Source organism: Euwallacea similis, chromosome 35 (assembly GCF_039881205.1).
Source record: "Euwallacea similis isolate ESF13 chromosome 35, ESF131.1, whole genome shotgun sequence".
In the NCBI taxonomy this organism is placed as follows: Eukaryota; Metazoa; Arthropoda; class Insecta; order Coleoptera; family Curculionidae; genus Euwallacea; species Euwallacea similis.
This window is the reverse complement of record NC_089643.1, coordinates 972,094-995,657: the sequence shown is the minus strand read 5'-3', so window position 1 is coordinate 995,657 and position 23,564 is coordinate 972,094. Positions and strand designations below refer to the sequence as shown.

At 36.2% G+C, this 23,564-nt stretch overlaps 1 protein-coding gene across 3 annotated transcripts in view; it reads right to left on the bottom strand.

The window, feature by feature from the left end:
- The window catches only part of LOC136418506 (homeotic protein spalt-major-like), a 107,666-nt gene extending 85,637 nt beyond the window's left edge, over positions 1-22,029 (bottom strand). For all 3 annotated transcript variants that reach the window (XM_066404583.1, XM_066404584.1, XM_066404585.1), the window contains exon 1: positions 21,442-22,029. In XM_066404583.1, coding sequence (XP_066260680.1) covers positions 21,442-21,565 — 124 coding nt within the window. In that variant the 5' untranslated portion in view covers positions 21,566-22,029. The remainder of the gene's footprint in view (positions 1-21,441) is intronic.
- Between the last annotated feature and the right edge of the window lie 1,535 nt (positions 22,030-23,564).

Genomic DNA, 23,564 nt, shown 5'->3' with positions numbered 1-23,564 from the left:
TGCGTTATTCTTCTAAAGTTAGATTTTTTTAATTGTCTATTTACCACCAGCCATAGAATTTTGAGGTACTTAGTTTATAGAAAGTATTTTGTCTGTTGAAAGTCTTTTCTGGACCCTTGGGGTCATTTGACTAAATTATATATTTTTTAAATTGTATCAATAATATCTCTTTTTGGAAAAACATTTGAAGCTGCGTGAAAACACCAACCATGTTCATATCTAGAAAATCTCAATATCCTGACTCCCCATCACTTTAGAAATGCAGTACTGTTTTGAGAAAAAATAAATATGTGTTGAGACATCTTTCTTCAATTTCTTAAAGGCATTTGACTGTGGCTCACATGATTTCTTGTAGGCAAACTGGCACACTGCAATTTTGGTAAAGACTCCCCTTCTATTTTGGGGTTCTACTTGTCGAACCGTCGCCGGTATGTGTCGCTTGGTGGGAATCTGGAATGCCGCAAGGGGCAGTTTTCAACACTAAGAAAAATCTTGTGTACATTTGATATAAAATTTCCAAAAATTGACGGTTTTTCAAAATTGGAAATTTGAACATAATTACTAAAGAAAATAACAAAATTGAACTGGAAATTTTTTTGCCGCCACTATCAAATTTTCCGAAATCCATAACCTGTTCGGAATACCTAAAAAAGCGCGGTAATATGAAAGTTTGAATATTCGAGGTGTATACATATGTTATCTGAAAATTATACTGAAAGTTTAAAAATATTTAGCGTTTCTAACGCAAATGGTAATTTTTATTAGCTGTTTTTAGGATTTTGCCAGAAAGTTTTTCGATACAGTATAGAATGAAGTGACCGCGTAATGCTGAAATTTGTATCAATTTTTCGTAGACGACTCTGGATTTTCTAGGAATCTGCTAACAAGCATATCGGTAAAAAAATAACAGATTTTCGGACCCCGAAACAACCTTAACCGAAATAGGAATTGTTCTTAGGTTTTATAACCGAAATTTCCCAATAATATCTGCAAAAGATTAATCATCCGGTTCGAAAAGCAGGTTTGTTTAATTCCTAAAATTGCTATTTATGCCAAGCGGTGTCTTAAGATCATTGAAAGGTGTAGGCACTCTGGTAGAATGCTATTTACTTGTGACAAATTAAAAATAATTAAAAATATTAAATAATGTTGCAATCTTTATTGTTTAAGATTAACAAAATGTGTCCGTAAATCCCCTTTTTATGCAAAACGTCGAAAATTCGTCTCGGATTGGTAAAGTGGTGACAAATTTATTACTTATAAGAATATATCCGTCGAACCATGATGGTTTCCTTTGCCCATTTTTTTTATCTCTTCCCAAAAATAACAGACATTCCTCAGGTTGAATGAGTATTTTGAGTTCACGATTAGACACAGAGGAAACTGGTATTTTGTCGAAGTCTATTGTTATCTTTAGACGACAATATTTCGCAATTTTTTACTTTCATGCAGGTGCCTAAATTGAATTTATGGTTCACCTTGACTAACTTTTGCACTAGAAACCTTCATCATTCTTCGCTAAAGCGAGGCTGAATTGTGATGCTGATGGACTTGAACTTCTTGTCATATCACCAACTGCTCATTTTCTCACTTAAATGATATTTGTATAGGCACATGAGGGAAAAACCTGTTTAAGCAGACGAATCGCTAATGGACACTAGTAAATCTGTCCTCTTTTTCAGATAAGATGCGGGTTTCTGCATCTTTTTTCATGTCTAAGCAGTTTGTAATGCATACGGAATGACCTTGTTCGTTACTTTTAAAGTGGCACAGATTATTTATTTCCAAAACTAGTGCTTTCGTGACAGTGGCGTAGCTACCAGCGTTCGTTCCCATCTTCTCACAGTCCATAGAAATGTGATGGTTATCCAAAATACTGTGCCGGAGTCTATCCTCGTAATGTTAAGTCTTTGTCAATCGGGTTCTAAGCTTGAAAGGCATATGCAAAAACTCTCCCCTTCTCTTCACCTACTTTTTGTCCAATATGTCTTAGGGGCATATTACCACTGGGCGATTGTAATCAATTCAGGCTGCATTTGGATTGTCCCCTTTATGCGGAGTGACAGGACTAGAATTTTATTTTTTGTCATTATGCACACTGCACAGTGGCGGTAATTCTAAATCTTGTTAGAATGCACAGTGGTGGTAATTACAAATTTTGACAGACAAATTAACATTAATACGTGATAAATCTTACGTGCTAAAATTTTAGTTGTTCCATTCTAAAGCATGTGATGGATTTTGTCTGTGTAGCTGCTAATGCAACAAAACTCGCATTCACACATGAATTCGAAGGTCGCTGGTTATTACACCCACGCCCAGTGTTTTGTCGTATAGACAGCGGACAAAAATTCTATAACCACTTTCTATTTGGAAAATTACCATTTTTCGGCTGCTGCTTAAGTGCCCACTAGGACCCAGTGCCTTATATAGGCGAAATTCACCTACCACTCGTTTGATAGCTTCGTTGGTGACAACTTCCCGAACGAACGTCCAGGCCAGTTGAACCTTCCTCGGGGAGAGCGGCCCCGCCTGTTTCACCAGGGAAGTGAACGTTTAGGAGATTCGGGGTGTTTCAACGATCAGTAATCCATGTTTCGTCTTGCTTGTTTATTGTTCCCAACTGATTTTTGTCGTTTTGTGAGCAACTTTCATTCTACCCCACTGTTTTCTATCACGGAGATTATGAATATTATCGCCCCTTTCAGTGTTTGTTTGCATTGGAAATACCAAAACTAGTCTAAATAATATATTCAGTTTAAAAACTACTTAGATTTCCCATCATTACCTATCCAAATAATATTTCCGAGTATAAATAAAACATGGGGGCAGATAATTTTCAAGAATATATTTAAAAATGTGGATGGCGCTGCCATGTTTAGAATTAAAATCCATTTATTATGAAAAGTAATGCGATACGAAGCTTTTGATATCGAGCGAGTTCAACTAACCCTGACGGCGTTTTACATTACTTCCTTGTGTTATTGCTGACCCATGTTAAAATACACTAAATCAATAATCAAAATAACCGTTATAATCTCGAAGGGTCTGGGGTTGCAGCCCAGCGTGTTTCCGATAACATTTTAATTCTTGCAGAGTAAAATACTAATCCTATGACAATGTGGTACGACAGAAATTACCACAATTTATCCGAGAGAGTGAACAAGAATTGGACAATATGAGGTTAATACCCGTGAAGAAATTATTGTCAGCTGCCTTGGATACATGTGGCCAAATATTATAACAATTTTTCACATGACTTTCACCCTTGGGTTTCACAAATTCATCATGATTGCACAACTGCTTTTTGCCCTGAATTTTAATCTAAACCCTCGACTTCCTTTTAAAGGCGTACTTCCTTACAGAAACCAGAACATCCCCATAAAAAATGACTATTATTTTAATAAACACGCTTTAATGGGGTGTGAAATAAACATTGATTTATTTACAACTCCCATAAAGTCGATTCCAGACTCGTCATGCCTATCATCTCTCATCGCTCGTGAATGGGGGTATTGTTTCTCGGGTGTGTTACCCCTAAATATTGTCTATACGGAGGTTGTAAGTGCTACTTAAGGAATCGTCATTAAAAAGTTTGCTGAAAGCTCTTTGGCCGAGTACTGGGCCCACCGGAAGGGTTAGTCATATTTTTGTGTAAATAATTTGGGGTCTTTCGAAGTGGTACAGAAATGTGAATGTGAGAGACCTTTGTTTGCGCTGGTTTCGGGAAGTGTACAGGGTGTTCTAAGTTAAGTGCGCATCGTGGGCAGCTTTTTTGTTGTTATAGGTGCAAAGTGGGTGAAATTAGCAAACTAGTAGCATTTTTCTGCTGATTAAGATGGCGAAAACAAAAAACAATTTAACGTGGCTTCTAAGAAAAATGAAGAAAATCCGTTTTTTTAATGGAACACCCTGTATATTTGCACTCTAAACTTCGCAAATCACTAACAGGATAAAAAATGATATATGCGATATTGGGCCAAAATTGAAAATAACCGAATTTTCAGCACTTTGTTCTTTTTGACTAGTTAGCTGTGCATGTGTAAAATAAAAACTTGAAAATAAAAATACGTAACTTAGAACACCCTGTATATTGGGTAGTGTCCTGAATGCATGGTGATATTTGCACGAGCCTGACTATAAAACAGGGAGATGTTGTTGCTTGACATAAAAATAGAACAAAGGGATTATGAAAAAAAGAAAGGGCAACTTTGAGATTTGTAACAATGGAAATGTGCCATTATTTGCACAGGTCTTCAACACGACCACTATTAGTATTCTAAATGAATACTAATATTTGTACAAAATTCAACAAAACAGTAATGTAGAGAGAGCATATTGCCTGACCCAAAAAGAAAAAATAACACAATGATGCGTAAAAAAAGAGGGTTACTCTGGGGAATTGCAATAATTTAGGAACTCTCTTAATATTGGGAATGGCTGGTAATACGTATTTGTGTCATGATTTTCTGTAAAACGATGTGTGCACATTAGAGTGTAGGGAGATGACATTCCTAGAGACAAAAAAAGGCACGATTCGCTTCATCCAAAGGAAAATTTCGAGGCCTTTGCGCTGATTTTGAAGATGTATGAGCCTCGCAGTGTTCTAAACGAAAGTATGAATATAGACTGCAAACTAGTGATATCGGGCGACCTTATTGCTGGACACAATAACAAGAACACTTCAAAAAAAGAAAACTGGGAAAACTGAGTTTTTATTTCATAAGTGAATCTCACTCTGAATTCCGGGCGATTTGAATGCACATTTGCATTGCTAGTGCTTTCTAGAACTTGGAAGTTTTGCTTTTGTGTCAACTTTCTCGGTTCGAAGCTCCCAACATATTGCATCGTGTTTTTCAAACGAGAGGTCTACAATATTATTTGGTGGCTGTTAATTATGAGCCTTCTGAGTATAAATTTCTGAATTTCGGAGAATATGCTGCTAAGTGGCAGGCTTCTTTAATTTGGTTAAAATTGGTTATTAAACGTGACGTAGGGCAACGTAAGGCACAAAAAGTAACGCAATGTGTGTTTAAAAAAAAGGTATTTCGAGAGCATTTTTTAATTTTATTTTGCTTGGGAATTGCAGGGATTGGTGAAGCGGAGTTGCACATTATTCTCAGCTAAAACTAGCGGGGGATAATAGTCATCCCTTACTGAGAGCTCGGAGAAAAACCCTTTTTAACGTTTCGGTGATAAACTTCTCATCGTCTTCACAATTTCAGAAAAAAGTATTAGAACAGCGGAAGTTATCACAACTATAACGTACGGATTGTGAGTGCGTAAAATACGTGAAACACTCGGAATAACGGTTTTTGGAATGAGTCATGCCACGATTTCAGAAGGAAGTCTTGACGTAAGCGATTGGTGTTTAATTATCGTACCTAATTTCTTGTGTTGTTTACTTTATTATCTGTGTTGGTGATTACCTTAAATGATATTTGAAAGAGCTTTCAGCGAAGGTGTCACAAGACCTGTCTTACGACTTAAAAAAGTCGAACATGGCGAATAAAAATGGACATCAGTATCGTCGAAATGTCGCTTAAATAAACCTTTTGATGAAAAATATTCAGGCATTTTCAGATTTTTGTGACACCCTATATGTCCGCCGTATCGATACACAGCTCGCAAAAACACGAACGTGTTTACCAGCCCTTTTTAGCCTAAATTCCACCCATGGCACATCCCGCTTCCCATCCGTATTGCTAAATTGGCGGATGCACCTCGAAAGAAAAAAGCCAATTTGTCTCTGAAGATGAAGGGCTGATTTATTACACAAATGACTCGACCGCCCTCACGTAGATGACTGAGCAAACTTATTCCATTAGCATAAACTTCTTGGGGTAATTCGGTAGTTAAGGTGTTTAGATGGGATTTCGCCTGCCTTAAGAGCCGAGACCGGCGTTTTTTGCTGCCCGCCCGAAGGCCTAACGAATCGATTTGTTACGTAACGTATTTCGATGGATCCTCCAAGAAGACGTGGCTATATCTAACAGGGGCGGATCTTAGATCGTGATACATACCAGATTGTAGAGCGTCATCAATTTCCTCCCCTAATGCTGCAACCACAATTGGAGCAAAACCTGGGAGGCCAACAACATCTAGGTCTCGCCCAAGCAAATCCTAAAAAGTTTCCTAAATGACACACAAACTTCGGTCCTGAAAAGTGTCACGACATCGGAAACCGAAGCTGGCTTTTTCTCTTTAAAGATGAAAAACGGAACCTTCAAGGTGGGTATATGACTCGGCATCTATTCGTGACTTTAAGAATGAATTTTTAAATTTATGAATGAAATCTGAAACCGCAGATGATATCGGGCGAGTCATTCATCTGTAGTGAAGCGACAAAGCATGGAATATAGCAGGAAAAAAGTAAATAAAGTAGCAGAGTTGATGTCATTTCTGGTAGATTTTGTATTGGAATGGTTTCTGGTTTATTCGAATCAGTTGGTTTATTTTGTTAGTTACGGTTTTTGATATTCTTATAGCTTTTTTGGCTGGAAAAAGTAATTTTCATTTAGGAGATCGAGGCTTTCTCTGCTTAGAGTAACAATTTAAAAGCTGCACACGCATGCCAAGATGCATGACTATATTCAATAAACACCGTTACGTTTACGATCCTTTTAGCTTCGCTTATTAAATGTTTATTAAATTACAGTGATGTACCATTTTCCGGTTTAAAACAATTTTGTCCATAAAGCCTTTTATGATCCCCACGAAAAAAGATATAACCAACAAAGTATGGTGTCCACATACTTTAAATTTTACAACTTGCATAAAATTAAAATGTTTATAGACTGTCGCGAGTCCCGACTACCTCGCAGTCACTATAAAACCAATAAAAATCTACTAGAAATACTCAGGTTGGATTCATTCAAATTCACAATAAATGCGAAAACGAGTTTCAGTTTGCCGAACTCTGAACAGATTCAAAGACCCAATATTCGCCTGCTGGACATTGGTTCCGACAAGAAGCATTAAAAGTCAAGGACGAAAAGTGGGCACCACCAAGGTACCTGTCCCTCTTATCTTTGTCATATTTAGAGCGAACCTATTATATTTATTGACGTTCTTGGAATGGTAAATTTATCGGCCAACTTTCGGGTGAACAAAGTTTCTATTCACTTTTAAAATGGAAAAAATCACTCAAGGCTGCGGTACTTCTGGTGCCCGCTCGTAAAGCTTATTTATTTAGAATTTATGCAACATGTTGTCACATAACATCAAGTGTGTTGTCGACATGAATGTTTAATTATGATATAGCGTTGCAAGTCGTAATAAAATGATATTGGCCTAGTATTCATAATATACAAGTGTGGTGGATTTATGATAGCGTGAATTGTGTCGATGGTATTAAAGACAATGGGTGCATGCGGAATTCAAACCAGATATTAGTTTACTCACAGTTAGGTTGAATGGGACGGAATGGTGTATTAATGAGGATTATTTTAGCGATTTAGTGAGGCCGGAGTTTATCGTCTGAACGTAAATGCTCATAGAAGAATCGAATCTGAATCTTTTGTGTTGACCACTCAAGAGAAGAATGCAATTACTGCCTGAAACTGATTCGAAAACTAAAATGTTTTCGGTTTGGAATTGGATCAAATATGTTTGATACTTTTGTAGACATTTCTAGGGCACAAACAAGAGAGAAAACTGTTTTGTCGACGATTTCTTCCATTTACAAAATAATTTTTCTTTCGCCTTAATTTGCTGATGAACACTTGAAGTGGGTCTAGTCGAATTGTGACCCACTGGATGATTCTAGCATCGAAACACATAATTTGGAATTAAAGGTGCTTTCCGTCCTTGACAGAAGACGAATTTGAGTCTTCAGAAGAAAATTCGATTTAGAAAGATTCGAAATCAACTGATGAACGTTGAATTTGAATCAAAGTAATTTTGACTTCTCTAAAGAACCTGAACACACCTTGGCGTACTGACAAATAGAGGAGATTATGCTACGTCCTTATACAGGGTTCGCCTTTGGGAGCTGATACAATCCGTATATGGAAAATCACAATTTCAATGTATTTTTTTTCTGAGAAAAACCTAACATTGTAAAAAAACACAACAGTCAATCGAAATAAACATTAAGCAAATTGATCGTGCAAAGGTGCGTTGATGTATCTATTACTTACGCAGCATAAAGTAGTTTACAATTTTCTTCGATTTACTCAAATAGTATTAATTTTTTACCGTTATGGTGTATATCCTATTTGTTTTCTTTTTTCTACCAATCTAATGGTGCAAAAATAATTTTAAGGCGCTATTTGAAAAATGACTTTCCAATTTAAAAATTCTAAATTCCAATAATTTTCTTCAAAAACTTTTTCAAATATTTTTCTTAAATCTATACTTGTTTATAAAAACTTGTTAGTTTTCCAGTAATTTAAAATTTGTTTCATCAATTTACATCAAATAGTTTTGCAGATAATTGAATTTTATTAAAGCTCTACAGGTGTCGAAAAAAACGTAAAAATCAAATTAAATAAAAAATAATTGAGAATCAACACTATGTTGTATTATGGAACTTGTGTTTATTGTCATTAAATTCGGCAAAAACCCCATTTTCACTAAAAAGAACTGCCATGCTTCATTAAAAAAAATTAAATAAGGGCCAGTTTCCGGTTTAACCGGAAGTCAATCAAGTTGAAAATATTTTACCTGTCAGGGTTTTTCCGCAACACAAAACTATAAATTTCAAAAACACTTTAAACTCGTAGTTTTCCATATACGGATTGTGTCAGCTCATAAAGGCGAACCCTGTATGTATGTATGCTAGAAGCTGTCAAATTCTTGTCAAATTATCTGAATGTTCAAATATTACTCAAAAAAATTCAAAAGAGGGGCAGAGGGGTTAGGTAATTTTGTCTCGGATTTTGCTTCTTTCTAGTTGATTTTTAAAATAAAACATGTACTTTATAGCATTTTTTCCTATCTGAACTAAAAACAATACAAAGATTTCCTCCCTCTGCTATTATTTCACCACCAATTATAGGCAGACATGCAAGGTACGAAAACAAACGAAAAGATAAACTTATAAAACCAAACAACACTAACATCCCGGAAAAATACACATTTAGTGTTCTATCAAGCAGGCATATCATCGATCGAACAGCTAAGTTAACATAATCATAAAGCTGTGTGTGTGTTGAAAAATGATCTAGTTAAATAAATGCCCGTTAACTGCCGTATTGGTAGTTTTTAGCTTTCCTGTTTGGCGATGAAGTTATTGTTCTACTGTTTGAATTTGTTTTGAGAATTGAATTCGGGAGCTAAATATTATTTTTACATGGAGTACGGCCCTGGCAAAACGTGCCTGATTATTACATTATTGAATTAAGTACCGTTCACGAGATTCATAACCGTTTAGGTATAAGGGTAAAAAAACGTCGACTCGGTAGTCTAATTGATGATGAATGGCTGTCGCGCAAGAACAAAGAACCATAATTTGCTGTCAATTTCTGGATATATTGACGTCAATAATTATGCGGCGGTCACTTTGATACCGCCACATTTCGCCTCTTCTTATGCGAGGAATTCCGGAATGCTTTTTATTAAATAATAATTCCTCAATGTTGTCATCCGAGCGGTGGTCTGGAATTGTGCCGCTCTTTTTCTCTTTCAAAGTTATTACAGTCGATATTCCTTTGTCGAATTGAAACACTAACCCTCCAATGAAAGCTAATAATATCTTCTCCCGCCCATTAAGCACGCACATTAAAATTCGCGAGATTCAATTTAAAATTTCGGCTTTAAATGAATCGTGACAAAATTCCCGCTTTACCGAAACAGGGTGAAGGGGGAGCACTCCCTATGATCATCAGAACGCAAATACCAGTAGGAAAAATCAAATTTCAAAGCGCCCCAACCGATTAATTGCCAACCTTATTATTACGCGGGTATAGCATACACATGACCAGCGGCATTGAGAGGGGTATGTCGATTCTTCAACCCCTTTTACCCCCGTTTTAACCCTTGCATCGGTTTTTTACGCTTGGCCTGCCAACATAGACGCCCCGCTTAATGAGATTATTATAGGGCGAAGGGGGGAGAAACACAAAATGGCGACTTTATTAATATCTACGAATTAAAATTCAGACACCATTATTAATTTGTATGCTATATTGGAATTCCTCGAGGGAGAGGTTACAAGGGTTTAAACGATTTGAAATTAAGGAAATAATTAGGGAAAATTGCAAGGAGGAAAGTCTGCCATTTCGGGTTTCCCAGATTATTTTTCCTCGATTTTGCTACTGTTCGTGTTTCTTAAACGCTATAATTTTTTAAAAACGAACACGCACATTACGTATTGTTCCATGTACACGTGCAAAGAATCCTCATGTGGTTATCTAATTTTTCGATAAGAATTCTCGGATGGCTTTTAATTTTGAGATAGAAAATTCACCCCAAGGAGTTAAAAATTTCTGGAGACAAGCTGGCTTCGAAAAATGAGCAACTTAATGGAAACGCATCTTAATATCTGAAGATAATCAGCAAAGACCACACCAAGAAACAATCAATCAAAATAGGAAAAAATCTTATAAATTCTTCAAAGAGAATTGTGCTGGACAAATCGTAAATTTGAGACGACGAGCTCTTGAAATAAGAGAGGTAACTCAACTCTTCAAGAAAATCTTCAAACGTAGTGAAAATTGACAGGTTTCGCGCACTAAAAATGAATTTTAAAACCTGGAAAGGTCATCGAGGTAAATAGGTATGCCCACTCCTCATGTCTTTTAATTTCGAGAAAAAAATTCAGTCTGCAGAATTGCAAACTTCCTGAAGCTTCTTTTTCTTGAAACACGAGAGTTAGCTAACTGTTTTTGAAAAATATCCAAACTCGTGCTAAATGTGAGTATTTTGACACGTAGAAATTAATTTTAAAACCGGGCGAAGTGGATAATTACATGTGATCTTGAAATTTCTAGAGTTTGATTTCTGCCTGGAAATTTGCACATTTGAAATATGAAAATTTACTTATTTCTAATCTTCAAAACTGAAGGAAAAACATCGAGTTTTGGTGCAGCGGAAACGAGCTTTAAAACATACAAATTCAACTGATTTGACATAATTTTGGATTCGGTCGAGAAATAATATAATTCTGCGTGACAAATTAGAAATTTGAAAAAACGCGCTGATCTGGAAAAGTTGGAATTTATTTATTTCTAAAAAGTTCGAACATCGGAGAAAAAAGGATTTTTGGCATAATAGAAATGAGTTTGAAAACCTGGAGATTTGATATAGTCTGAAAATAAAATTTATCGAAAAAAAGCAAAAAAAAAAATAAAAATCGTTGTTACGAAGCCGATAACGAGGAGGTAAATAAAGTTCGGGGTTGATACTTGTAAACCGGGGCGAAGCCGAGGTTTATACTAATCCCAAGTAGGTTATTCATACATTTATACGAATCGTTCAACATTTTTCGTTACACCACACCTGACGTTAAAAAAAGTTCTAATAGATCACACAAACACACCTTCGACCTAACTACTTAGGTGCAAGGTGTGTTTGTGAAGAATTTTGATAATTATGGCAAGACGTAAATAAGCGCGAATTTTGATATTTTTCAAAACCAGCTAACCCTCGTATTTCGAGGTACGAGATTCGCTAAATAACGTGAAGAGCTTTGGAGTTTCCAGAAGGATTACTAAAAGAGACATTGTTGAATCAATTTGGACGTATGCAATGACGCCAAATAAATATAGTTTAACAATAAATCTCCTGATAAACAACTTAACTTTAATGACGTTAACGGCTGACGTTAACAATTCCTATGGACCGCCATCCGTTAAGAGCGTTTATCATGTCTATTTAGAGGTGTGCTAAATGTAAATTATAGCATGGTGTAACGCAAACAAAGCTACCGCCCTTTTAGCCCCTTTGAAAGGGCATTATTGAGAACCGAATCATGCCTTGGCGTTCTTTGGAGGTAACACATCGTATGCTGAACTGCAAGCGCGGTTTCGCTCTTTTGAGATCATCAGTAGGCAGCAGGGCGTTAGTTTTCACCAGCTGCTCAACTTTTTGCTTAATGATACAAAAAATCGTCCAGACCTTCGGAAGGAGAAGAAGACGAAGAGGCTAAAGGAGACGAGATGGTAATTATTTTAGAAAAGTTAAAAATTCCACATGACATTCTGGTTTTTAAATTAACCTTAGGAAATCGATCGATGTCTGAATTATTGATATACTTAGAATCGCACAGATCCACAGATGCGCAGAAGTAAACGAAAACAAAAAAACTCGAGCTAAACCGATTAATCCCATCGGGCAAACGTTAGTGGCTAATTTATGCATCAGTAAAAAAGGCGTGTCTACCAGTGGACTATCCATAATAATTAACAGTTACAAGTAAGAACAAAGTTTTTGTTTTATTCGCGCCACAAATGCTAATTTAATAATCGCTCATTTTAATCCTTAATTTTTTATCTCCCAATCTACGATTTGTCGCCCAAATTGGCAACCTGGATTTTCGTTCAAACATGTTAACCGTGGCATGTATAGATACTTACTATAGGTGGCGCCATCTTTACATTAAGAGGGAAATCAGCGTCCGATTTCCACACAGCAAGATGTCCAGTCTAACGCAAAATGTGTATAATATTAAAAATATTTACAGTAAACAGATGACTTTCAGCCGTCGTTGGTACATGAAAACCAAGATTTCTACGTTTAAACGGCTTTATTTACGACTGCTGAAAATCATTTGTTTACTGTAAATATTTTACTCATTTTGTTTTAAAATTCCGCTATACGCCACTATGTTTAGCATGCATGCACAACGTTTGCCCACACTGTTCTTTATGCGTTAAGGCCTCAGTTTCATGAAAATAAATATTCAGGAAAGTTCAACTGCCACGGTTCGCTATTGCTATCTCGTAAACGGTTAAAGTTAGAAAGTCGGTTAAATTAGACAAAATTTGGTGAATTTAATGGTAAATTAAGATTCGAAAACGGCGTTACTAAGTTTCATTTAGTTTACTAAATATTGGATAAAAATCTGTCAAAATCGTTTGTTCAAAATAAACCCGAAACTTATGATTCTGCAAAAGAAATTAAATTCAAAGTACTATTGGTTTTATTATGCCCTACATAGTGCTGTTAATTCGTTTTCTTTTTGACGTTTACTTTCTGAGAATTTCACCTTAACGTAATTTTTTTAAATACGGTTCTGATTTTTTGTTGTACTGGAAGTAGCTTCTGTCCCCAGTTCAAAGATTCATCTATCACACGATTGCACGTTTGGACGTTTCATTTGGAGGAAAAATCATAATCAGATTGTTTTATGGAAAAATTATGACTAACGAAAAATTCAGTTTTCTAGGGTTTGGTTTTTTGATACCTTTCAAATTTAAACTTTTAAAGTCACGACGAGATTCAGGCTGAAATTTTTCACAAAAAAGCCTGATGATGGATTTTTTCAAATGAATCGTCTGAACATGCACGGAACATCTTATAATACATTATTGAATTGGAGTCCTCCTCAAGCATATCAGGGTCGTAATTTAAACAATCGAAGATGTGCCTGTTTCTGAAAAAGCAGAAAGGAAATCGGAGGAATGTCACTGTGTAGGATTCAAAAAATGAATAAAAATTTTATTCTTGAAGTGGTTTTTTTTATGTGTTTTGAAAAAACCGCTTTGATAGAATTTGATTTTTCTCCATTAGCAACTGATAAGGTTTAATTCGGAAATCTCATAATTTTTAGTATCGAGCCTTTGATATTAGCTTACTTTTTTAGTTTAAGATTATCTAAGTTTAATTTTCTTAGTTTAAAATCACCGTAGGGATTTTCAATTCAAAATCAATATTGAGCCTATGTGAAACATGAATTTTCATGCTTGTTCTCCAAAAGGCTGGACTACGCCGAACGAATTTCCAAAAGGCTTATTTAAAACGGTTTTAAAAATATTAATAATTTAGTTTGTTTTTAATATAAAAAATATTTAAATTTTAGGATTTAATAAATCGCGTTTTGAAATAATGAAACAACATGAAATCAACAAAAGAACTCTTATAATTCCTGTTCTCGAAAATATGCAAAAAAGGTTCTAAATGAAAAAAGAAATTCGAAAAGCGAAAAATGCTTGACAAAAAAATTGAGGCAGTAAAATGGGAAAAAAGACCTTTCTCAAATTGGAAAGCTTACGAAGACCCTACTAACCTGAAGTAACCCAAACTAATTACTTAATGGTGCAAATTTCTGTACTATATGCATAAAAGTTCGCATTGGCACAAAACATCTCACTTGAATGCATCATATTCTGCATGTCTCTTAGCCTGAAAATCCACGCAAATCCTAAACCAATATCATTAAATCCCTGCCTCAACAGTCCACAGTTATGACTCTTATAAACTCCTCCATCCCACACGATTCCACAGCCGCACCACTAAAAAGCAATAAAAGAAATAAAAGAACTAAATTAAACAACATCGGTGGAGACAATCGTTCCTCTTAATAAACTGAAGGAAAATCTAATGGGCCCAACAAACCATCTAGTGAATGGGCACCATTAACCCGTTGAAGGATCTCTTCACCCAAACGACCGGCCTTTTTGTAGCGCCGTCAACACTATTAATCTGACGACAGATACCATCTCTGATTAAATAATATTCATATTAAGGAAGACGAAGCATAATGCTTAGAATATTTAAAAGAAGAAAAACCCGCCCAGGTGTACGTGAGCGTTATCCGTAGCAGATCGCATATTATGGTCGCTTCGTATTACGTTACATCTGGTTGCTGATAAATCCGAACCTCAATCGTGAGCATAGCTTAAGAGGTTATCGTTAATATTTCCGCAATTGAATATGAAAATTACTTGTGGACTTCGGGATCGACCTGGCAATATCTGATGGCCAATGCTAGATACGATTCATGGCTTCCTGGAGTTTATTAGTGTCATCTCAGATCACGTTTCGGAGATATTGAGGTCTCTCTGGCGGTAAATCGGCCGATTTTCAGACTGTCCGATGAGAAATTCACCATCTGTGAGTGTTTAGGGTAAATATCTTACTCGTATTAAAGGTAATCGTTTGCTACCACGGACATAATTGAATAATATGACTTATGTATAATATTCGAGCCACAAACTCGGACTCCGTTTTTGTAGCTCTTAAATTATAAATATTATTGGTCCATAAATTGTGCGTAATTTGTTCTTATTACGGCAATTTCAAGAGTTTATTTGTGTCGCGGACTGCGCGGAATTTGGAAAATTGTCATTCTCTGAACGCGCTCCAACTTCAAACGAACCGTCTCGCACACACGTACGTTCAATGGGATCCTGTTCAAAATCCGCAAATAAAAGCGAAAGCTTTCGAAAACTTTAGGCCTTTAGGCCCTATAGTTTCGATCTATTTTTATTCAGCTAAATGGCTGTTTGACGTATTCCATCAGCGGTGGTTGATACGCGGGCTTTATAGAAAACACTCTGATGATAATGCATTCAATTAATAACACGATATTCACGAAAGTTGCTTAAAGCGAAACTCTGCAAAAGAAAAACTCATTGTTGCGACTATCGGAAAGAAAAACGCGACGCGGCAATGCGGCACAACTTGTAATCCTCACGTGATACCGTATGTGTGTAGGGTATGTGACGTGACACCGTAGGTACGTAGATTATGTCTCGCTTCCTTTAGCCCGCACGTTGAACAAAGATAAATTGAAAGAATATCAAAAGAGAGCCTCGACGGCATGTTCCACATTGTGGCCGAATTACAATTGTGACCCAAGTCTCAGCAGATAAAGTGCATAGTTTTCTGCACAAAATTATAGGGGATCCAGGGATATACAATTTAAAGGTATTTTCCTCGCATTTTCCAATTTCAATATTCAATTATAACCTTCCACATAAATGATGATGTACCTGAAGGGAGTAAAGCCCGTCGGTAAATAAGGTCCGGTAGCCATATTTTAAATCTAAATTTGAAATAACCAGCAACTCAGGTTGGTTCTTGCTAGACATCCACGCCCACCCCCTCACAACACCGGCTGAACGTAAAATTATTTTTGCAGTCAGTTGCGCTAGAAAAGTCGTACGGTTCGCACGTCCGTGTATCAAATTACACCTAATTCTTCTGAGTTTTGACAAAAAGAAACGTTATTTAAACGATAAGAAAAGTTGTTGTACTCGTTTTTTTGCATTTACCAGGAATTTCGGCAAAAAAAGCACACCAGGGACTCGACCAATAAGACCCACCGCGCCTTATTAAACTACCTCATCATGCATACATATATTATCTTCTTTTCCTTAGATGTGCCCAAAAGATAAGAAACAACTGGGTTAAAGAACAGCTCAAGCTGCTGTGGAAGCTATGAAAGGAGGAGTATACTCACAACACGAAGTTGCATACCAAATGTAGAAGGACTAGTAGGGAGCAACTAAAGCCAAATAATGCCAACAAGAAAAGAGACCCGAACGAGAAAATCGGTTTTGTGGAAGGATAGTGCGACTTAATGATATTAAATTGTCCCCTACTTCCTTATCAGTTCGACGCTCTCCATAGGAAATCTGCGATAAAAAATAGCATTGTTCACATATTTAACCCTGCCAGAGTAGTTACTGATAAAGACTGATTTTATTCTTTTTTTAAGACGCAACAAAATTGCAAGAAAATTTGATGAGCTGGATTTTTATCACAATCCACATACCCTTTTCAGTGTGGACAAAAAAGACTGTCGATTACAAATTCATCATCAGTAACAAGTTATTGAAGCCAGAGATGCCAAGCGTGCCCACCTGGTGGCTCCAGAACAGACAAAAAATGTGGCCGTTGTGGGATTTTGCAATACTTTAGGGAACAGTATTCTTCTGTAATTGTATTTAAGGCCAGAAGATTCAAACCTGAATTTCAGGATGATTTACCTCCATGTTCCTTGGTTAAAATGGCAGATTAAGGACGCACGACCTCTGAACTTTTTGATCAATTTTTTGAAAAAAATTCAGTAAAGTTTAACCTAAATGTACAAACAGTATCAAGGACTCCCAAACAACAAGTTTATACTCGTTTAATTCTACTGCTTTTCCCGAGTCAGCTTTGGCTCCACCATCACCAACAGAACCATCCCTAACCCTACACAAGTTAATAAAAACACCAATAACGTTGGTGATAATCAGTCAGATGGCATCAGCAATGAACAACAAAATATCATTAAGAATTATTCATGCGAGTCTGAAGATAACATTGCCCTCAGTAGGTTAATGCTTGCTCAAAAGAACGCCTTAGATGGGATGAAAATCTCTTCTGGAACATCTGTTACAACTAGTGAAACGACCTTAACACAATCAGAAGTAGTAGTAGAAGTAGTAAGTCAAGTTCTCCATAAGTCTTATCAGGAAATGCTTCTAAGTTTCAAGAAGTTAAAATCAGGAAAGAAAATCATTTAATTGGAAGATCTTAATCAAAGATTTGTTCACTTCGAAGGATGATTTTAATGTGTTGGAGGTGATTAAGTTAATTCAAGAATTTTCTTTTCAATGCTTAATTTAAACTTTGTGGGCCTTATTAATCGATTATCCGGATATTAAAACACAATTGAATTTTTTTTTCCAAAATAGTTAAAATTCCAATGTTAACTGTGTTCTGTACCAAAGACAATCATTGATCTTGTTTTTTTAAATATCACTTTAAACTGCCTTGGTCTGCCTAGTGACGCCGTATTGTCAATAAAAAAATATTTGTTTCTTCAGCAGACTTTACTCGCCTGAGGTACCTCATTGCAAGTCTGATATGTACGTATCTTAACAAAGAAAAGAAGCATAACGCGGCATTGTCACTTTCCTGATTCAATTTCTTCTTAGAAATAAGTAATGCATTCGACTATAAGTAAAGAATTCGAATGTCAACAAAGAATTTGAATTCGAAACAACTTTTGGAATGTAAAAAATAATCGCCACTAGAATTCAACATTGACAAGACATCGACTTCGTATACCTCGAAATGCGAATGTCGAAAGTATCAGAAACTTAAATTCCCTCTGTTGATTGATAGTTAAGATATCGCAATATTCAGCCCATAACCCAAGAATTCATTACAGGCATTCGGATACAACTAGTATTCGAATACAAATCTGCATTTGAATACAAGTAAGTATTAGAATGTTAATAAGTATCTCTAACCAGTCCAAGACTCCCGTACTTAGACTCCAATTTGTGTAACCCTGTATATTTCTATTAAACTTCTTAATTTACATCACTATTCCAATGCCATTCAATCGTATTCAACGCCACCTGCTCCGCTATATATGTCTCTATTTATTAGATGAGCTTAGACGAAGACGAGAACTAAGGCATTGCCCCTGCTACCCTAACTAGTAAAATGCTTTGGATGCAGTTGACACATAAGCTATATCTTCTGTCTTCATTTAAGAGCATGTACCAGAAAAGAATGGTTATTGCTACTCAGGAATTAATAGTAGCTTTGAGTCACAGGACGACACGAACAGCCGTGACAAATGATAGTGTGAACAAAAAAAAATGGGGATTTTTCTGAAATTTTTAGTATGATTTCGAACAATCTTGTTGATAGTTTTTACTTTCTCTAAAGTTACAAAGCATTGATGTTTATGTTCCACATCACCGTTGTTTTTCCAAAAAAAATACCATGGATTTTTTAACACGTTAACCGCCACGAAGCCCAAACCATGGGTTTCACTTTTTCTGTCAAATCGGCTCCGAATCCCAAACGTTGGGTTTCATTTTCAAAGTGTGTTTTTACTGATTTTTGGCATTTTTATAATAAAAGTCGAATATATATGACAGTAATGTAATCAAAAAATCATTTTAAAACAAAGTTTCATTTTGGGCCCCATCGACTAAAAATTCAAATGTACGGTGGGCGGTTAACGTGTTAATATTTTCTGAGAATTTCATTTAAGTCAGTGGCATATCGTACGAGTGGCAATTTTGCAAACGTTTGGAAAATACACTTTAATTATCCAAAAATTCACTTAAACTCTTTCAGACATTATATTTGTAAGTTTCCATAAGCTCCAGTAAACATGAGCATATAATAAATCCCGCTACACTTGATACAAATAATAATAAATAATGTTGTAAACCATACATTGTTTTGGCTGCGATCAAAGAGTCAGCTCTTACTTATAACCAAAAATCTTATAAATAATTAATAATTAAGATAAATATATGCAATCAACGTTTCGGCCGCTTATTATAAAAAAATGGTAATATCAGAAAAATCAGTTTTTCATTTAAATTTTCATTTGATTTACAAGAAATCGAAGTTAATGAATTCTCTTCATTAATATCTGTTTAATTCCAATAACACGTTAATTATAATTATTATTATTGTGCAGTACGTATATGCGTAAAATTATCATTTATGTGCGGAAAATCAGCATTTTTTTTGGTAAATGCAGTGCATAAAGTTTTATGAAACTAATTATAATATAAACGAAATTATGGTTTGTGCCACCATATACGGAGCGTTACAAATTTAAGGGAAAATACGAGAGCCTTCCGAACCATATGAGAGGGGATCGTTTAAATCAAAGCAAAGTTGTACATCGATTTAAGTTCTTCTTAGAGATTACTGGAGAAATAGAAAAAACGAATTTTATTTTGTTGAACACTTTTACCTTTGACAACACGGCGATGTAAAATCGTGAACTCGTAAATGCGACGCTTGTTTTGATGGGAATCATCAACATCATTTTCAAGAGTCAACAAACACAATCCATTTTCAACGCTCAAAACACAAGGAAAAACGCCTTTTTTTGTGACTCTAACTCAATCTCCAATTAAAGCTGAGAAAAAGTAATGTCGGTAACACAAATTTTGTAACTTATTCTACTTTTTTTTGTACAAGACGCAGTTCTGTTCAAATTTTCTATCGCAACCACGCAACTTTTCCCTTATATTATTGGATGGATTTGAGTATTTCAGAATGTTTTCAATCTGCCGAAGTCATGTCGGATATCCATCGTGCTTACATCGATTTTGTAGCGACTCGATCTCATAAACACCTCTATCATTTATTATATATTTATAAAAAGCTACATATCGCTTTCCATCTTGAACTCAGTACGCAAAGTCAGCTTTTTCGTTATTTCCCGATGAATTTTCACTTTTCTGTCTAGAGCAAGTTATTGATGGTTCAATGTTCAATACTCAATATTTAGAGAAGTAAGTGAGCATGCAGTTTGGATCACGGTGTAAGCCGAAGTAGATACGCTTAGGGGCGTTAAAGATTTCTTTTCTTTTCCGTAATTATTTCGTGCATTAAAATTGTTGATTAAGAATCTCTTATTGTCTATAAACAGAAATGCTATTAATTTTCTCAACATATGGAAGTTGCCAACATCTGTTGTCTATACGGAAATAATCGCCTAAGCGTTCAGGAATTTGATACCAGATTAGAGATGCCTATATTTTTCATTTAAATTGTTTGAGAGCTATATTATTTAAAATTTTTTTTATAAACGATTTCTTTGAATGTTGGTCCATAATGAGGTAAAACGTTCATATCATCTTCACCTCCATCACCTTTCAATAATTGTAATTCACTTGACGTCACTTGAAATCAATTCATTAGATGAATGGGTGTTCGGTTTTGGCACCAATTCCAATGCAGACTCTGAGTTCAAGTATTTTTTATCCTCAGTTTTTCTGTTCACATAAACTTTTTCGGCTTGTCTTCTTTGTTTACTTTCGTTCATACTCTTCTTTGCGTATATTCTTAGTCGTAAAAGGCTTAACTCCAGTGACAATTACCAGAAATCGATATAGGCATGATGTTTATTTGTTCAAGTTCAATAAACTGTTTTAGGTCTTCACATTTTTCCATTAACGGCTGTGGCAAACCTCCAGGTTATTAGTCATAAAGTCTCCCTTTGCTATTGTCGTTTATTAAAATCCTAGAGATTCATCTGACCTGAATTTGTACTTGTACATACTACATCTTCTACAACTCAAGCGGCAGTGATGAAAAAATCAATTTATTAATTTTTTCGGAGTTCTCCATATTTTTTAATCAACGCTGATGTTAAGCCTGGAGGTAGTTGTAGTTTCCTTTATCAATATTTGTCGTCTCCTTCATGTTACCGTTTATGTAAAGTCGCGAAGATTCAACTGACCTGCCCTTTTTTTGAGTCCATTGTCGATAATGAGTATTTTATTGCAACTTTTCATCTCCTAGAAATCGAGAGAAAATCGCCAAAAAGCGGCGTAATAATTTAATAATTTCTCTTCTCGTGGAAATTTACTCGGTATCATTATTTCTCATTTGTCCAGCAACTGTCCCATTTTTCCACATTTTCCTGTTCGCGGTTGTGCTCAACCCGGACGTTGGCTGCCTCACAGTTTTCCTTACCAATTATTACTCTCATATTATCGCTTATTAATGACTCGAGGGTTGAAGGGTTTAAGGGGTGTTGGCATTCCGATAAGCGCCGGAGACGAGAAGACTTACCGACAGCAGATGCAGTAGGAAAACTTGGTGAAGCGACGGCAGCAGCAGTGTCAGCGACAGCAGAAGCATTGTTTTCTTCATCTTCGAGCAGTCGGATGGGTCTGGCCTGTTTTCTTCGCGACATGTTTTCCACTGCACAAGACACTGTCACGGTCCTGGATCACTCAACATATCGTCGCACTCATATCATCAGTTATAATTTTCGGTGATTGGGGGGCAATACGGGGAAGCATAGAAGTGTGTACGACCTCGACGTCGCGGCGTCGCGATGCTGTCTAACGTAGCGCCGTTACGAATGGTGGGGACTCGATAAGGGCGGCGCGTCCGAACCACCCTCGTCGCAGGTCGGCAGGGGTCGGGTCGCGAGTTGGCGTATTGCAATTTTTGATAGAAGATCATCCAGCACGGCACAGTCGGAAAATATCACTGCAAAGTCCTCTTTTTTCCAGGTGTTTTAAATGAGTTCAGAGCCGGGTCACTGGGGGGCCCCTGCTAGCGAGTTGTACGGAGTGCGGTATTTGACTAAGTCAGAATGATATTCTCAGGCCGGCCCATGAAGCACCGCCCCTCTCGGATTACCTGGGAAGGGGGCCGTGGACTGGCTCATTCAAAGCGAGAATTGCTTACCGCTCGATTCATAAATCACTGATATTTTCAGGCTTCATTTTTCGCGATTTCGAATTAGACGGATTCGATATAACACCATGGCATCGAGATTGCGATTTCGACCAGAGCGAGAGCAGCGGGAATTCGCAGTTTAAACGCATTTGTTTATTTATTCGATTCGGATACTTGTTGCGTACAGTTACGGCAACCGATCAGGTTAACGCGATTTTTACTGCATTTAAATGTTATTTATCCCAAATTAATAGTCAACTTTTAATTTGGTCAATTCGCATTGAACGCTCAAAATTCTCATTATTCCAGTAAATTTACACTACGTGAAGTCACTTCACATTTTTGTTCATCAATTATAGGTAGAAGAGAAGCGCAAAAATCCTACGACTTTCACCAGGTCCCACAACGGAGTGGTATGGTCACTTATTTTGCGATCCCCTCAAGTAGAGTAGTCCAGGACTGGACTGGATCGGATTGGCCCCGGTAGAGAAATCACCTGCTAGCTGCACTAATATCTAAATAGACTGGGTGTAAAAACTTCGGCAACAGTGAATTCTTCTAACTAGAAAAGTGCACAACTAATTAATAAACACCTTGTACCACACGCAAAAGTTGAATGTCTTAAAACATAAATATACAGGGTAAATCACAAACCTGCCGTATTTTAAGGTGTATTTTTTCTTGTGAAACGACACACTTTTTATGATTTTCTTTTCACTTTTCCGCTAATAATTGAGCATCTATTGAATTCTTAAAGAAACCCACGTTTTTTTTTTACTGATCTGAACCAACCTGATTGCTATGCCGTTGAAACGACTGAAACTAGATGGTAGTCGAGTATTACTGCCAAATAATACACAAAATGACTATTATAGAAAGACTATTATAGACTAGGAAGACTATTATAGAAAACCTATAACTTTGCTTGTCCTGTGCTGAAACAGTAGAGCTCTTCAACGTTGCTTTTCCAAACAGAAAACCAGTAGCAGAACCTACAGTTTTAAAAACCATCAGTAGATTCCGAGAAACGGGTAAGATGTAAAAATATATTTCGTTCCGCAAGAGTAAAACCGGCAACAAGTAATGAAAAAACTTTAGATATTGTGCCGCATTTTGTTAAAGATCCACACTTACTCCTCATCTTGAAGAACAGCTACGAGCTTACTTAAATTAGATTATTCCTACCTGTTAGATGGGATAAAGCGTGGCGGGCAAAATAGAATGGCCCCCTATATCACCAGATTTCACGCCAATTTATTAACTGCTATGGGGTCATTTAAAACATGAGTTATGGTACAATATGCGACAACACCGGTAGATTTAAATTACTTCACAAAAAGTATTATTGGTGAATGCAATCTTAACGCTTCTGAAATATTAGAAAATGTTATTGACACTCAAGTTTTATTGGAATTTGGCTTATTGTTAGACAATGCAGGGATACGCATATTAAGCTCTTTTAAACATTTTTTCGATATATCACCTTAAAAAAATATGTTAAAATC